This window comes from Ctenopharyngodon idella, chromosome 10 (genome assembly GCF_019924925.1).
Source record: "Ctenopharyngodon idella isolate HZGC_01 chromosome 10, HZGC01, whole genome shotgun sequence".
Lineage (NCBI taxonomy): Eukaryota > Metazoa > Chordata > Actinopteri > Cypriniformes > Xenocyprididae > Ctenopharyngodon > Ctenopharyngodon idella.
In genome coordinates this window covers 2,571,727-2,590,498 of record NC_067229.1, presented here as the reverse complement: position 1 = coordinate 2,590,498, position 18,772 = coordinate 2,571,727, and the positions used below count along the sequence as shown (strand labels likewise).

Genomic DNA, 18,772 nt, shown 5'->3' with positions numbered 1-18,772 from the left:
ATGTCTGTAAACAGAAAGAAAGGAGTCCCTGCATATAGGATGCTGCTGGTAGTGGATCATTTATAGCCTTTTCTCACAGCAGCTGGAATAATTAAACTTATCTTTTTGATGACGGACTGTAATCCAGAAAGATCCAAATGACAATCATCAGTGACAACTGGCGATTCAGCTGTGGTCAAAAAGCAAAAGACTTCGGAGTGGCTACAGAAATTGAAATCTACAGGTAACGCTCATACACACTAAATACACATAGTCATGCAATGCTGATGTTGTTAACATTAAAAATTTGAGAACAAAGTATAACAACAATAATAATTTGCACGGTTTGATGCAATATGAGCTAAGCGATCGTTAGATTTAATCACCATTGGCAGCGATTTATTGTAGGCCTAATGCTTTTTCACTCAGTTGGTCAGAACAAAAGTTACTTACTTGTTCAGATGACATTTTCCGGTAAAAAAAACTACTTTGGTCATACTTCAAGACTACAATCGGTGATTCCGAAGTACAGTATCCACACCGGTGCGGTGACTGACAGCAAACTTTAGACAATGCACGTAAAGATAATAATTCCGCATATAACTGCAATTGCAGGTTTCAAACAGAGATGGCAACTAAGAGGCAAATCTTACGGACAGCAGCTTGAAATATCTATTATTTAAATATAAACCAACCAAAACTTTCAAGCAACTGCCTAGCAACCAGCCAAAGCACTTTAGAAACTGCCTAGCAACCAGCCAAAGCACTTTAGAAACTGCCTGACAACCAGTCAAAACACTCTAGCAACTGCCTGACAACCAGTCAAAACACTCTAGCAACTGCCTAACAACAAGCCAAAACACTCTAGCAAATGCCTAACAACAAGCCAAAACACTCTAGCAACTGCCTGACAACCAGTCAAAACACTCTAGCAACTGCCTAACAACAAGCCAAAACACTCTAGCAACTGCCTAACAACAAGCCAAAACACTCTAGCAACTGCCTGACAACCAGTCAAAACACTCTAGCAACTGCCTAACAACAAGCCAAAACACTCTAGCAACTGCCTGACAACCAGTCAAAACACTCTAGCAACTGCCTAACAACAAGCCAAAACACTCTAGCAACTGCCTGACAATCAGTCAATACACTCTAGCAACTGCCTGATAACCAATCAAAACACTCTAGCAACTGCCTGACAACCAGTCAAAACACTCTAGCAACTGCCTAACAACAAGCCAAAACACTCTAGCAACTGCCTGACAATCAGTCAATACACTCTAGCAACTGCCTGATAACCAATCAAAACACTCTAGCAACTGCCTGACAACCAGTCAAAACACTCTAGCAACTGCCTAACAACAAGCCAAAACACTCTAGCAACTGCCTGACAACCAGTCAAAACACTCTAGCAACTGCCTGACAACAAGCCAAAACACTCTAGCAACTGCCTGACAACCAGTCAAAACACTCTAGCAACTGCCTAACAACAAGCCAAAACACTCTAGCAACTGCCTGACAATCAGTCAATACACTCTAGCAACTGCCTGATAACCAATCAAAACACTCTAGCAACTGCCTGACAACCAGTCAAAACACTCTAGCAACTGCCTAACAACAAGCCAAAACACTCTAGCAACTGCCTGACAATCAGTCAATACACTCTAGCAACTGCCTGACAACCAATCAAAACACTCTAGCAACTGCCTGACAACCAGTCAAAACACTCTAGCAACTGCCTGACAACCAGTCAAAACATTTTAGCAACTGCCTGACAACCAGTCAAAACACTCTAGCAACTGCCTGACAACCAGTCAAAACACTCTAGCAACTGCCTAACAACAAGCCAAAACACTCTAGCAACCACCTAGAATAGCCTAACAACCAATCAAAGCACTTTAGCAACTGCTTAGTAACCTATCCAAACACTCTAGCAACTGCCACTCAGAACACTCAGAACACAACAACTGAATTGAATTGAACACCCTAGCAACTGCACAGATATATGAGACACTCTCAAAACCACCTTAGATCTCCAGCTGTAGGGTCTGAATGGGTGAATCTGATTTGTTGGATATTTCAGTACATACTTGCAAAGTATACTTTGCAGTTCTGCGTACTGTGGAAACAATGCCTTGCGAGCTTAAAAAAAATAAAACGTTCGGCCACTTAGATTAATGGTACGAAGCACAAGGGCCTTTTGTTTTTTCCCTTCTGCCAATTCCAGCCCAGTTCAGCTCACGTGTCTGAGCCATAATTAAGAGAAAGAAGTCACCAGCGGTATAAAGTAGAGAACTGGCCGCGTGCCAGGATGTCTTTTTGGGCAAACCTCTAATAATGCCAGCGATCCGACCGCCAAGGCCAAACCACTCGGCTGTGAAGGCCAACAACAACCGTACAAGGGCAGCAGGGAATGCGGCCTATTAATTCTGCAGTACATAGTATGTATAGTGTGCACAGAATCCAGTTTTCTACATGGAAGATTATTTCCCACAATGCAATGCTTGCATGACAATACACTTCCAAGGTGATAAATGAAAGGGGAACACTAGTATACTGCACACTACCCAGCGAACATTGAGCATTCTCAGAACTGTGGCTAACATTGTGAACTTTAGCTAACTTTAGCTAACAGAACTTTAGCTAACAGTTATATTTAATAAAGTTCTCAAAACATTAGCACAAAAACACAAAAGCACAAAAACATTATTTATACATTGAAAGTAGACCAGCCAAAACAGAGTGGGGTGAGTAGGAACTGAGGTGAGGGGTTACAGTGGTGCCATGACCTGGATGGGAGTGAGGTTTAGGGGGGTGAGTGTAACAGAGGCCAGCTAGTAAGAGCTGTGCAGGTAAAACCTCACTCCCCTGATCTCAAGAGTCGCTCTAGCGTCTGATGTTAGAGGCTGCAGTCTTTAGCCTCCATGTTAGAGTGTCCGCCTCCCATGCCAGAGACCTGGGTTCAAGGCCCACACAGAGTGAGAAAACATACTTGTAGACAATCAGCAGTAAGTGGGCATAAACACTCATGATGGGGAAGGTGCCTGTGTTGCATAATTGGTTTGTGAATTTGGGGGTGGAGCTATCAAGATAGGGGTGTGATCCTTTTGGGTAGGGGCATGTTTGTTTTGGTGATTTTTAAATATCAACAGCGTTTCTCAGAAATCACTTACTGCACCTTCAATGTTCGCATAACCAATAAAAAAAAAAGTTTTTAAAAAAACTGGACACTTTCAATATTCAGAAATAACATTTAATGGAAACATTAGCAAAACATTATTAGAACATATTTTTGTTAGGTAGTACACACTAAATACTTTTTTTTTTTTTAAATAGTATGCAAAACAGAATAAATATGCATTTAAAGCACACTACTTCAATATTTTGCATGTTTAAAGGATGATAACGATAAAGATATATTTTTTTTAAAATCATTCTAAATGAATGAATAGCCACATCTGTAACGATAATGGCACAGAGGAACGATATCGTTGGAATCACTTTCAGAACTATTTTTTTTTCAACTGATGAACGATAAAAACATTAACAGCAAAACAGAATCCATCGTGTCCGAAATTGCCCCCTATATGCCCTTAAATAGGGCACTATTTGAGGGGACAGCCATTTGTAGTGGTGTCCAAAACCATAGTGGACGTTATCGAGTGCACTTATTCGATCCCATAATGCACCGCAATAACGAGTGTACAACGGATGTACACTCAACGGCTAGAGAATACCCATAATGCACTGTGGGAATCGCATGCCAAATTAATTGTATGACCAGAAGATGACGCCCGCAGCTGAATCATCCATCCATCCATTTTCCAAACTGCTGGTCCAATGTAGCTACAGCATAATATACAGGTATAAATTCCTTTTTAATTAATAGAGATAAATCTTTTCATCTTACTACTGGAGCTGCCATGTTTGCTAAGTTTCAGATGATTATTAAACAGCAAGCACAAACTATGCAGCCCTTCCACTCACTCGTTTTCATTCACTCCTTTGAGTGGACTATATTAGTGGACTAATGTAGGGAATAGCGAATGAGGGTATAGGGGGGCACAGCCATATTTATCGTTCTTGGTGTGAATGGGCCTTAATTCAGTAAGTGCCATCAATTATATTCTGGGAAATAAACATGATTATTTTGCACTCAGTCAGTTTTTACTCTTTGAAGTCTGTAACAATGAGTCAAGAAAAATAGTTAAAATGCAGTCAGTATGATTTCTGGTTTATATTTTACAGTAGAAATGGAAGATCAAATTAAGAGCATTTTATTATGGGATGCAAGCATACAGAAAAATACAGAGTACAGCAGGAATAGTTTGAGTAGTATGGTAGCATGCTATTCTGATCAAAGCCACAGCTTCATTTTTACTGGCTGCATGTCTGCTTTAGGTTCAGCAGAGGGTGCTATGCCACATTTGTTAAGTCACGTTTCTTTGTTGGCTGTTGCATGAAGGGTTTCTAAAGACCTTGCTGTTTGGCTGTTTAATTTATGATATTGGTGTATTACACAAAAACAAGCAATCTTTCGGCTGTCAGCCATGTGTGTTTCTGTAATGTCAAGCCAAAGCGATGCCTCTGATTCTGAGATTTATTTGGTCAGTGAAAAACAAACGAGGAGACCAAAGAGGCTAAATCAATTACATTTTTTGGTCTTTTCCACATCAAAAATGAATTTTGACACAATCTAAACTGATATGGCCCAGTCCGTCTTGAATAAAAGGTCTTTCAGGTTGGTCCACCCGCTCATGTTTCCAGCATGTTGAGCAAATATTTCCATGTCTTATCCTCTCTGCGGAGGCAGCAAATGTCTTGTGGAGGTGTTGAAGAGAAACAGGGACAGGGAAGTGAAGTTCATGGTCCTTCTGTCTCAAAAATATAGACATATTGAAATAATCTAATATTCAGTGACAATTAACACAGACATAAGTAGCTAAAAGCATTAAAGCAGCCTAGAAACACCTAGAATAACCTTGCAGCCAACCATAACACTCTTGCAACTGCCTAGAAACCAGCCAGAGAACCACAGAAACCACTTAGAGCATCTTAGAAACCAACCAAAACACTCTAGCAACTGCCTATGGAGGTTTTCCAGGCACGTCCAGCTGGGAGGAGGCCTCGGGGAAGACCCAGGACTAGGTGGAGACATTATATCTCCACATTGGCCTGGAAACGCCTCGGAATCCCCCAGTCAGAGCTAATGTGGCTCAGGAAAGGGAAGTTTGGGGTCCCCTGCTGCAGCTGCTGCCCTCGCGACCCGATCTCGGATAAGTGGTTGAAGATGGAAGATGGATGGCTTTCAGGATGATGTACAGCAAGTCATGACTCTCCTAATGCAGATGCTGCTGCTGTAACTTCCCCCTGTGACTAAATATGGAAATGCATGCTGTTTTTAACAGCTCTCTCATGATATTTTAGCAGATACGCTGGCAATATAGAAACATGAATTAATCAGACAAAGGCAGGGAAAGAGCAAGAAGCAGGAGACAAAGTGATGACAAAATGAGCAGTTTATTAAATAATCTTAGCACAACTGCAACAAGTGTTATTACAGCAAGACAAACACACACACCCCACCCATATTACACAGTATATGCAAACGTGATTACACACATTGATTAAAAGGCAAGCAAACTTTCATAAATTATCACAAACATGCATTGAAAAGCTTAGTTGTTGTACCAAGTACTGTAATGTACACTTCCACTGGGAAACATTATCAGGAGACATGGAGTGAGCTTTCAGTAGCTGCGTTTCCATTACACTTCAAATTGCACAAACTGAAAATATGGTTAATGGAAACATGTCAATCTCGCAAAAACTCACAAAAAAGGTTTTACGCTCATATGAGGTGGTTTTTCAGGAAACTCTACAGAGACGAGGCAGAGAGAGAATCCACTTGCATGCACATTTAATGACAAAACTCCACATGAATAAACAGGAACATCAGACCCAAAATACAAACATGCTCCACCAATTTTTAACAGCAGATGGCGCTCTAGGCTAGTTTTTAACTGCCCGCTCAAATGCTCACGAAGAAGAGTGCTCATGCGTTCGACTGAGTCTGACAATGTATTTGCACTTCAGAATGCTTTTATGACATGAGATTAATGTAAACGGCCCACTGCGAACACACTTGTAATTCACTTCATCCTTTTCAAACTTTATGAATGATTATTTTACAGAAGGTTCAAGTGTTGTGTGTAAGGAATTGGAAGGAAGCAGAGTATGGCTGTTTCTAAAGCACCCAGCGCCATCTGCTGTTGAAAACTAAGCTCAGAATCAATTCGAGAGAGAATCACGATACATACAGAAAACATCAGAATCGATCCAGAATCATTTCTCAATTTGCGATGCATCGATGTATTGTCCCAGCCCTAATAATTGAAGTATTTTAACCTAATGGACATAATACTTGGCCAGAGACCAGTTGTCACATCGATGAGCACAGTTCTGAACAGCATGGGTAAGACATTGCTAGAGGAAAAAGTTATGTTTCAGTCACATATCATTGGTTAATGGAAACTCTTTTAAGTTTTTTTTTTTTCAATTGTGAATATCCACTTCATCCAGCACTGTTTTTTTTTTTTTACATACAATATTTACATAGTCAAGAAAATTCGTAACATTAAAATATATTGAATTGAAATTTTAAGTGTTGTTAACCCTTATGTACTGTTGCGATTTTTGAGTTGTCGGGAAACATCAGTTAAACTATGTTTTTTTGGTTGTTGTTTTTTGTTTTTTTTTAATTTTGTGACTTTTTCTCATTTAGGGTCATGAACATGCATGTAAAGTTTCCACACGCTGATGTGTTGTGAAATGTGCATACAGAAATTTTATACATTCATACTGTTCGTGGGTCAGTTTGACCCATATAGACAGCCATTCAAAATCAACTGTACAGACCTAAAATACAAAACACTTCTTATTTTCAAAGTTTGTGAAAATAAGAAGTAGTTTTACCTGTTAAATGTCCCACTTTTTGAGCAAAGACATGAAAATGACTTCTCCAACTTAAATTGTTAAAAATCTTGAATACTTCACAGCACAGACTAAAGTTTGGCACTTTTTTAAAGGGAACACTTCACAGATTATTGTAGAAGTAAAAAAAAAGCTGTAAAAGTAAAGTTTAAAAAAAAAAAAGTTATAGAAGTTTTTTATGAAAATTTAAAATATGTAAAATATATATTTTTATATTTTATATAAAATAAATATTTTGCAAAACATGTTCAACATGTTCAAAACTTCAAGAAAATCAAACTTAAATATCTGAACAAGTTCTGTGTCAAATTTTAGGTTGATATCTCAAGAAAATAACTTTCAGTAAGATTTTTTTTGTGCGCAGTACCAAACTGTGACACTAGATGACATCCAGACTCCACCAGTGACCATATAAGGACTCTTCGATTCCCATATATGGTTTGGGTGATCTGAACCATATCTTTTTCATACTTTTCAAAGTATTTATTAAGTAGACATCCTTTGAGCAGTAATGTTAATATTTGATTTGAGTTCAATCTCTAAAACACAAACAAAAAACATACGGAAAGAATCAGAGCGTGTTATAGTTTGGCACCACATCACAAATGAAGAATCTATCGCTATTTATCTATTGCTCTGTCATTTCTTTTGAAAATCAGTCACCAATTATGAAAACTAGAGTAAATCTTTCACATGATATATAGTTTAGATTACTTTAGGTTTAGACTAAGATATTATTGTTATAAATGTATAATAGTAAATGTCCCACAGGAGGGGGGAGGGGCTAAAACATTTTTATAAAACATAAATTCAGATATTTAGTCTTTGTAATGGATAATTGTATTGATATTAAAACTTAGTTATTTGTATCTGATTGTATGTTTTTTTTCATAGTGTGATTTTTGGGGAATTGTACTGAATCCAATTAGGGTCAATTTGACCCGGACCATATTGAGTGTACCCAGAAATCAAACAGTGCATGAGGGTTAAACAAAGAAAAGAAGAAATCCTGCAGGCGCCCCTGGCTCAAGATGACCTAAATGACTAAAAGTAAGACAAAACAAGCTTTAAGACAAGCTAAAGGAACTAAAAATCAAGATATTTCTTATTTTAATTCACCCCTCTCAACATTTCCCACAATCTTGGAAAAACCCAGATATATAAAACAAAAGCTAAATATCTTCTTCTTTTTTCTTTTTTTTTCAAATCTCAGTGAATGACTCTGGTGGGCATGACTTATCTCATCAAACTGAACTTATTCCTTCCTGCCCATCCTCTCTACTTATCAAAGGCTTTGATTCATCGTTGGTATTCGTTGATGTCTTAGTATTTCCAGTAGAATCTGACAGAAAATGCAGAGACAATGAGAGAAATTAACAAAAGAGAAAGGAACAGTAATGCTAGATATACATCTAAATATAGAATGTTACACAATTTCAAAGACACAAGAATTCATTAAGCAAAATTAAAAGTAACACTCATCAGAGCAAGACAAAAATCAAGTCTCAGGAGCTCCAGATAATATTACAATATAAATTGCTACAGATTTTTTTTTTTTTTTTTTTTTTAAGGTTTATGAGAAAAAACGAGTAGGATATTGAGACTTCATTCATCTTCCTGATAGCTTTAGAAGTTGAGGTACATTGAAGGAATGATTATCAGTGAATAAAGACTTAAATCTTAAAGTTTCACTGTAGTGAACATCAAGTTTTTATTGTTGTTTATATGTCTATCTGGTGTTTTTAATATGCTTTAAGACAAACCATGTGCAAATTCATAAGTCAACACCATTGCGGAGTATTTTCTCCTTGAAACTGCAGTAAACCAAAGACAGTCTCAAACCCGCGGTTTGAAATCGCTGGTGTCTGTGACATTGCAAACACGTCAATGTGCCAGCGGGTTTTAGCATATCAGTAACAGCGAACTAGCAGGAAAGTCTTGAGAGAAGCCATGTGTGATGAGCAGGGCGGGCGAGAGCCAAGAGGGAACCAGTTGCACCGGTCTCGAATCTCTCATGGAGGAGCTCCGGAAGCATAAAAGGGGGAGCGACGATAGTGAAGGACGAGAGAGGACCAGGCCTGGACTTATTTTATGGTTTTATTATGTTTGTGTGGCATTTTACTTTCATTTTGTTTATTTTGAACATAATTAAAGTTATGTTGAACGGTTGCCGATTCCCGCCTCCTTCTTCCCGTATCAGCAAACTTTACTACACCAGGTTATCCTGGTATATTTTCCTGCTGATATGAAAAATCGGGTAGATTTAGCAATATGGCGGGTGTATGATGTATATTACGATATTATGATGACCTATATGCCTTTCTCCACTGAGGTGTTCAAAGCGTTTGTAAGGATACTGATTGTTAGAAGGCTAGATGAAGAATGGGAACATGGTTTGTGTAACATTAGCAACACATTATTAGCTGTGTGATAGTCTCGCGTAGCCTGACCTTCAGACTGACGGCAGAAGGTCTGGACTCTATCGCAGCTTTCATTGGCTAAGGACCGCCCAAGAGGACATTAGACTGACATGTAACGCAACCAATCACAGTTTGTTTTGTTCCACGTCATGTTTAGGGGCGTGAAAATGTAAAGTCGATGTCCCTACAATAACAGACTGGCATGCATCTAATAAATTATTCATTCAAAAATGTTGTGCAAGTTTACTGCAACAATGGAGCCGCGAACTTCCCATACTTTTGAAAATCCAGCGTTTATTTGATCCTGATTAGCGCTCATTGTCACAGTTATAAACACGACGGCATACTTCTTCCATGAGGGGGTTTGACATCACGGCATTTGTTTCCAGACGGACCGTTAAAGAACGCGACACACATGTCTCCCGGACATCCTGTTCCAAATTTAGTTGTAATTCTCAGAAAACGTTTATGAAAGTAATAAAGGCAAACTGGTTTGTAATAAGTAAATCTACTACTAATGCTGTTTTGGGGGTTGTTTAATCATCTGCTTAGATTTCGAGAGATTTAGATGATTTGATCTGTAGTTGATATGTTTCAATGGCTGATATCTGATCGCTTATTTGCAGAAGAAATTAATTTAAATGGGAATGAAAAAGTTTGAAATACTGTATATTTGAAATGAATTGTTTAAAATTGAAATAAAAGAATTATTTATTTGGTTGTTAAACTAAGAAAATAAGCCAAATTAGGTGAAGTGAACATGAACTTTGGTATTAAAAAACGTAACTACTTATGAAAGTGATTTTTTTTATTGAAAATGTTTAGTTTGAAGTCCCCATTATGGTGAACAGTGTATGCTTTAGTTGAGCACTTGACCCTTGAATCCTTTTTCCACAATTGTAACAGTGTTTCATTAAAAACACCTTTGGATTGACAAAATAGATCAGCTGAAATTGTCTGCATTTACGACATTCAAATGCTTGTTGTACAGTGTTTTAAATTACAGTTTAAATCATGTCTCAAAGCAGTAGTGAGGTTGAAGCACGACTGAACTGTAAAAATGTGTTTTTAACTAAACAAAATCAGCTGTGATAAAAGATTACCAATGCATTAACACTGCCACTAACTGAGAATGTCTGAAACATCTTTTGTGCAGCAATTTCAAATGGAAATGTTACAGAAATAAATATACTAGTACTATAATAAATGTCGGTCTACTCACCAGTCACATTGAATCTCCTGGTTGTGGTCTGTTCACTGTTGACGATCTGTAGTTTATACTGTCCAAAGTCTTGGGTTTCCATTTTTTTGATGGTCAGAGATCCATTCTGATAATCCACTCTGTCTTTGTATTTCTCACTAAAAGTAGTCTTTCCTGAATCAACTTTAACAACGAGACACTTTTCAGCTCCAAACGTCCACAGTATCAGATCATCTTTCTGTATAATAGCATCATTCTTGAGAGGGACAGCTTCTCCCACATTCGCTAAAAGTTTCTTCACTTAATGTCAGAACAGCACATAGAAACAAAACAAAAATTCAGAAGACATTTAATGAATTTAGTTTGCAATGTAAACATCAGATAGTTACATGACACTTTTTCAAACTAGTTTGACATGTACCAAGAACCTCATTTATATATTGTCATTTAGTTCAGAACCCATTGTATGTGACTTTCATGAAATGTCTGTTATGAAATATTATGCTGTTATCTACAAAATTCAAATATGCTATGAACACACTACAACAAACAGTCTGACAGTTACAGATTGCCTGATTTACTGTAAACTTGTGTTCATTTTAGCTCACTGATATTGCACACAGAGTACTTATATAAAAGATTGGAGTGTAAATTTACACTAAGTGCAAATAGCATCCCTTGTTGGATCCCAACGATCCCCCTATTTACACTAGCTCCGCGCCCCACTGTCTGTGTGGGCCACTCAAGTTTTAAAAAAGACACACAGAACTCAATGTCTTCAGTGGCACAGCAGAAGTGAGTGAGACTAGCAAACCTGGCTTTTAACGCAATCCGCCTTTTGCCAAGCTGGCATTTATTTTCAATAAAAATGAAAATAATGTTCTAAAAGTGGAAATAAACTGCGAATGATTGTTTAATAATATTAAAAGTGTTCCAGCATCCATTTAATAATTTTAATAAATATATTTATTTACACGTTATGATATTATTGCATCCTGTTAATGTACAAAAATACTGAGGTGCAAATGGTATCTGCCAATATAAAGTAGGCTATAGATAGCCTCTAATTACCATTTACTCTTACTGAAAAGAACTGCTAGCCTACTTTTACATGGTGTAAATAGAATATATTGCTATTTGCACTTAGTGCAAATAGCCGCTGCCATAAAAGATTTCGTTTTTACAGTAAAAGATGTGAACTACTCAAACCAAACTCAGTGAATTCATGTGAAAATTATCATGTCCAACTGATCCAGTAAAGCAAGAATGCTTTTGTAGTATATGTTGCAAGAATAATCTCATAGGCCTTTTATGAGAATAAAGTCATATTGTTTTGAGATTAAAATTATTGCATGATGAGATTAGTCATAAGGAGAGTGAAAAAAAAAAAAAAAAACATCAAAGTGAAGCAGAGCCGAGGATGATATTACCTGAATTCACAAATCATAATGTATAATGTGCTGTATTATTTACATGTTTAAGCCATGGTATGATGGATTTATTGCCAAAAGAATTGTGAATTTCAAACCACAAACTATTTATGATTCCTGATCATGCATGCATATTACACATTTTCTTGTAATATTGTGATTCCCCCCCCACACATACACACACACACGCACCAAAAAAAAAAAAATAAAAATTGGTACTTTATTTATGCAATATTATGTCTTTAATCTATTATTTTATGACTTTATTCTCATAAAGTCCTTTTTATAGTAGCATGGTACTAATTAAAGTAATTAAATTTGGTTTATTTTGAACAACTAATGTTATTACTGGTCATCTAAACTGTTCACACAATGCATGATCACTAACACACTGAAAGTCATGATATACTCACCAGTCACGGAAACCGCAATTGTCTTGCGTTTCATTATTTTGCCTCTGTTGATCTTTAGTTTATAGAGTCCAGAGTGAATGGTCCTGATGTCTGTGATCTTGAGATCTCCAGTCTGTTCATTCAGCACCAGACTACTTCTGAATCTCCCATCAGCACCAGAAAATGGCCCCCTTTTTTTTTTTTTTTTATCGATTTTAGCAAGGAGATTGTTTTCGTTTTCATCTTCATCTTCATACCACCACTCTATCACATCATCGTCATGTAGTTCAGTAACATCAGTTTTTAAAATGGTAGATTCTCCCTCCTTCACTGGATCTTTCTTCTCTTCACCCGTCAAAGCGTCACACAGAAACAGAGAACAGAAATGTGCTCATGAGATCAAGTGAGTGTGCAGGTGAACATCTCAGTTACATATACAAACCCGATTCCAAAAAAGTTGGGACACTGTACAAATTGTGAATAAAAAAGGAATGCAATGATATGGAAGTTTCAAATTTCAATATTTTATTCAGAATACAACATAGATGACATATCAAATGTTTAAACTGAGAAAATGTATCATTTTAAGGGAAAAATAAGTTAATTTTAAATTTCATGGCATCAACACATCTCAAAAAAGTTGTGACAAGGCCATGTTTACCACTGTGTGGCATCCCCTCTTCTTTTTATAACAGTCTGCAAACGTCTGGGGACTGAGGAGACAAGTTGCTCAAGTTTAGGAATAGGAATGTTGTCCCATTCTTGTCTAATACAGGCTTCTAGTTGCTCAACTGTCTTAGGTCTTCTTTGTCGCATCTTCCTCTTTATGATGCGCCAAATGTTTTCTATGGGTGAAAGATCTGGACTGCAGGCTGGCCATTTCAGTACCCGGATCCTTCTTCTACGCAGCCATGATGTTGTAATTGATGAAGTATGTGGTCTGGCATTGTCATGTTGGAAAATGCAAGGTCTTCCCTGAAAGAGACGACGTCTGGATGGGAGCATATGTTGTTCTAGAACTTGGATGTACCTTTCAGCATTGATGGTGCCTTTCCAGATGTGTAAGCTGCCCATGCCACACACACTCATGCAACCCCATACCATCAGAGATGCAGGCTTCTGAACTGAGCGCTGATAACAACTTGGGTTGTCCTTGTTCTCTTTAGTCTGGATGACATGGCGTCCCAGTTTTTCAAAAAGAACTTCAAATTTTGATTCGTCTGACCACAGAACAGTTTTCCACTTTGCCACAGTCCATTTTAAATGAGCCTTGGCCCAGAGAAAACACCTGCGCTTCTGGATCATGTTTAGATATGGCTTCTTTTTTGACCTATAGAGTTTTAGCCGGCAACGGCGAATGGCACGGTGGATTGTGTTCACCAACAATGTTTTCTGGAAGTATTCCTGAGCCCATGTTGTGATTTCCATTACAGTAGCATTCCTGTATGTGATGCAGTGCCGTCTAAGGGCCCGAAGATCACGGGCATCCAGTATGGTTTTCCGGCCTTGACCCTTACGCACAGAGATTGTTCCAGATTCTCTGAATCTTTGGATGATATTATGCACTGTAGATGATGATAACTTCAAACTCTTTGCAATTTTTCTCTGAGAAACTCCTTTCTGATATTGCTCCACTATTTTTCACCGCAGCATTGGGGGAATTGGTGATCCTCTGCCCATCTTGACTTCTGAGAGACACTGCCACTCTGAGAGGCTCTTTTTATACCCAATCATGTTGCCAATTGACCTAATAAGTTGCAAATTGGTCCTCCAGCTGTTCCTTATATGTACATTTAACTTTTCCGGTCTCTTATTGCTACCTGTCCCAACTTTTTTGGAATGTGTAGCTCTCATGAAATCCAAAATGAGCCAATATTTGGCATGACATTTCAAAATGTCTCACTTTCAACATTTGATATGTTATCTATATTCTATTGTGAATAAAATATAAGTTTATGAGATTTGTAAATTATTGCAATTCTTTTTTTATTCACAATTTGTACAGTGTCCCAACTTTTTTGGAATCAGGTTTGTACATAAATATACATACTTACCCATTTGCAGATCAGTGATCTTTCGCCGATAGTAAATCACCACGGCAGCTAAAACTGCAGTAGCCACCAGCAGAACAGCAGCAACTATCGCTGCTATTGTACCTGAAGTCAAATCTGAAACAGCTAAAGAGAGACACTCAGACAGTTAGTGTGAACGAATGTGTCCATCTGAATTTTTATCTGAAACTGATTATTTTTTCTCTATAAATCATATTATTATGAGAGAAGTCTTCATTTCCCACAACTAATTATGATCTTCTGATCTTCATATGTCATTACATTGAAAGATTAGTTACTCACCACTGACAGAAAGAAGGAATCGCCGTGGGCTCTCACGGCCTCTGATTTGTACTTCATAAAGTCCAGTGTGTTCGAATTTGGTGCTCTTGATGGTCAGAGATCCAGTCTGATCCAGCTTCAGTCGATCTCTGAATCTCTCATCAGCATCGTTTAATGACGTCTCTTTAGTTTCCACATCAATTTTAGCCAGGAGGATGCCTTTATCTCCAAACCTCCACAGGATCAGATCATCTGTGTGTATTTCAGTATCAGTGTGTAGAGTGACAGGCTTTCCCTCCATCACCGACACTGACTTCACTCCATCCGTCTCATTGACCGCACCTGGAAAACAAGTCATGTTTTACATACAATGTAAGTTTCACTAATTTAATGTCAAAGAACATGTTTTCAGACACATTTGATATGGTGTCTGAGATGGTTTATCATAAACAATAGAATGATATAATTATTAACACAGTGCTAATCCAAGCAAGATCATTATTACATTGAAAGACTCCATACTCACCAAAAACAGTAACACTAAATTGCTTGATTGTAGTCTTTTCTCTAGAGACGGATAGTTTATATTGTCCCGAGTGTCTGATTCTGGTGTTTCTGATGGTGAGAGATCCAGTTTTTTGGTCCACCTGTAATCTGCCTCTGAATCCAGTCTCATCAGTGACAAAAAATGAAGTCAAATCGTTCTTTCTCGTTATTTGAGATATTACAGAGTCTTTAGGTCCAAACATCCACAGTATCGTATCATCGTTCTGTATTTCAGTCAGATCAGTGTGCAGAGTGAGGGAATCTCCCTCCATCACTGACATCTTCTCATCTGTTTCTGCACCGGACACACCTAGAGCATATTCAATCAGTTTTACAGATCTGACTCTACCACAATTGTCAACAATGTCGTGCAAATTATACAATTCTAATAGAATAGCCGGTTCCAGAAATAATAGGAATTTCAGCAAATGCGCTTTTAACAGATGTTTTGTTTTCCAGCAGTTGTCGACGAATGTGACAGCATATAACACGTATTTGCCACATTATTTTTAAATATTGGTATCATTATTAGACGCGCCCGAGAGTGTTTTGTCAGCGTTATTTTTCATTTACTATTTAACGCAGAAGCATTAACAGCCTATGTCTAAAATGAAACCGAAAGAACAGAAATCCATCACTCACCGTCCATGACCAATAACAGTAGAAAGAGCAATAACATGTTCTGCACGTTGTTGTGGAGCTGTGAAGAAATTGATGTAGATGATCTCTGGAAATTATTCAGTTCTGCTGAATCTCCGTTGTGTTTCTGAACAGCGGTATGCACTGCTTCCAGTAAAACGCAGATCGCGGTCTGCGCAGAACCGCATCAGTCGAAGACAAGCATCCGTTTGGGTAGTGCACCAACTTTTTTTTTTTTTTTTTTTTTACTTTTTTTTTTACTTTTTTACTTTTTGTTGAAATTATGACTTACTAAACCGAAATCATGACTTATGAAGTCGAAATTAGAACTTTAAAAGTCATAATCAGGAGATAAAAACCGACATTATGACGTACCCACTTATGACTACTCAAAACTCGACTCTGAATCAAATAAACGAGTCGTTTGTAAAATGAACCTTAAGCCGTTTCGTTGTGACGTCACATTAGCATGTTGCCCGTCCACTTATTGCGCGCGCAGACGCTAGGGAAAACTTGAAACCCGAACCTTGTGCTGTGTGTTCTGCTTCTTCAACCTAAATGCGTTCAACGAGGGATACGCAGGCCGGTTGTTATTAAAGGATGGGTCAGTACCCAGTTTAATTGGACCAGCTCCTTCCTCCTCCGAATCACAACCTGTAAGTACGATTAATAATTGTTGCCACGTTTGACAGACTGACTGTTTTGTAGGAAAGAATGTATAATTCTTTCCTAGAACAAGACATGTCACTCGTATTGTTTTGAATGACAGAAAGTGTAACGCTCAATATGGCGGAATAAGTCCCGCCTTCAAAATAAGAGCCAATCACCGACCTGTAAAGTCATCGCGTCACTGCAGCGGCCGTTAGAAGCACTGGTTTCTATAGAAACAGTCAGAAATGAGGCACAAGAGACGCGCATTTAGGTCTGCGCATGCGCATTAGCTTGATCCAGCCTAAATACTGTTTTTTTGTCATGATTTGAGCGTTTGGAAAAAAAAATTATGAGACAGTTGTTGTTGTCAGATTTCATTGGTGATTTCAAATATGAAATTTAATCGAAAGCTTGGCAAACAGCTTTGGAGAATTTGATGTTTCCCCATTCAAAGAGATAGGAGCTGCATGATGCCCAGGATGCCCGAGAGGCGTTTCAAAGATGGCCGCCGAGTGAAATGACTTGTCTTAAAGGAACTTTGATAATTCTCACAGAGAAAATAATTTAAATTAGTTAAGTTTCTCAGGAGCCAAAATATAAAACTGCCCCCAAACAAAAAGACTCACCTGTTCTGATGTGCAATCCAACTGAAACAGCACAAGAGAAGTCCTCTAAGTAAAAAAATAAAAATATACTAGACAAATATGCGATTAGCAAGGACTAAAATCCAGTGTCTTATGCTGCGTTCCAGGCAGGTGTCTGAGCCCGTAAGTCACGACTTTGTAGCGTTCCAGGCAAGTCACGCCAAACTGCCTGAGCGCAAGGAATTACCTTAACGTTAGCTATGCCCAACATTTCCATGTGGCGATATACTTTCACGACAAACTTATTGTTTCAGACAAAAAAAAAAAAAAACCCCGGAAAAATACGGGTTACGGGTTGCCTGGAACGCTGCATAACATCCACACGGTTCTAAGGCCGCGTTCCAGGCAACCCGTAACCCGTATTTTTCATTAACCTTCTGCCCGTGAAAGTGCACTGGAACGGCAGTCAAACCCGTGACTTCCCACCCGTGAACTCGTACTAGATCTATGTACTCCCAGTTCCGCGCTCTGACGTCACATAGCCCGCGAAACAACAATGGCAGACCCTATGGATGCGGTGTTTATGCAAGTGCACGGTAAAATAACGTAAAATAAAAGGTATAACAGCTCCTCTTGCCTTATGCGCCATTTTTCCTCCTCCGTTTCCCTCAAATAAGCAAGGAGTAAGCACTTTGGCGACAGAAATGATTGTAAATGAGCATAAGCCCCATACGGTCCACCATGCTGGTTTGTTTACACTCAAGCAGTTTGGCGTGACTTGCCTGGAATGCTACAAAGTCGCGAGTCGTTGTTTGAAGTCGTGACTTACGGGCTCAAAAACCTGCCTGGAACGCAGCATAAGTTTCAGTTCAATGGCCTGAGTAGAGTAACGTTACTGGACTGAAACCCTTACGGTTTAGTCCGAACATGTCAGTGACGTCTCCACGTCCAAATTCTGAGCCGGAGTCACCACATTCTCTATATTTGGCCTGTGTGTGTTGTGTATGCTCCGCGCAGCTTGTAGATCTCCGGCTAACCAGCTAACAGCAATATGCATTCGCTCGCAATTGTCTAGAAATGTGTCAAATGTTTTTCGTTGTTATTACTTGGAGTTATGATAGAGAATAGTGCAATACGTTGGTTTACAACTGCAGTGCTTTATCAATACATTTCTGCGTTGGGCTAACGCATATACCATGACTGTTTGGGTGTTTACCACCGAGCTGTGGGCTAGGTTCGTTAACATAAACACAAAACAACTTGATTCCTCTCTGAGTCTTTATTTTTAGAACAGAGCGGAGCACCATCATTATTATAATACAATGTAAGTGATGCAAGCACTGTAGGGGGGAGTGGGGTAAGATGAGCCAGTGGGTAAGTTGACCCACCCCCTGTATCTTGGCAACCGTACCATTTTTATTGTCATGTGACCATATATTTTAGAACCGCCCATCATTTCTGCCAGACTGTGAAAAGGAGAAGCACATGGGAAGAGTGGAATTCGCTTATTTACTTTAAAAACTGTTTTTGGTTTGTCAAAGTAAAATTTTAACATAACAGATGTAATGGCCGTTTCATCAAAGCAAATTTGTCCAGGTCTAAAA

At 38.4% G+C, this 18,772-nt stretch overlaps 1 protein-coding gene across 1 annotated transcript; it reads right to left on the bottom strand.

Moving 5' to 3' along the window:
* Window positions 1-5,480: 5,480 nt before the first annotated feature.
* On the bottom strand, window positions 5,481-16,740 carry LOC127521796 (uncharacterized). The gene is made up of 7 exons (XM_051911235.1): window positions 15,937-16,740; window positions 15,275-15,604; window positions 14,770-15,090; window positions 14,470-14,592; window positions 12,437-12,760; window positions 10,615-10,893; window positions 5,481-8,314 (listed from the first exon to the last, which is right to left on the bottom strand). The coding sequence occupies exons 1-7, from the start codon at window positions 15,971-15,973 to the stop codon at window positions 8,217-8,219; spliced, it is 1,512 nt and encodes a 503-aa protein (XP_051767195.1). The 5' UTR covers window positions 15,974-16,740; the 3' UTR covers window positions 5,481-8,216.
* Window positions 16,741-18,772: the final 2,032 nt, after the last annotated feature.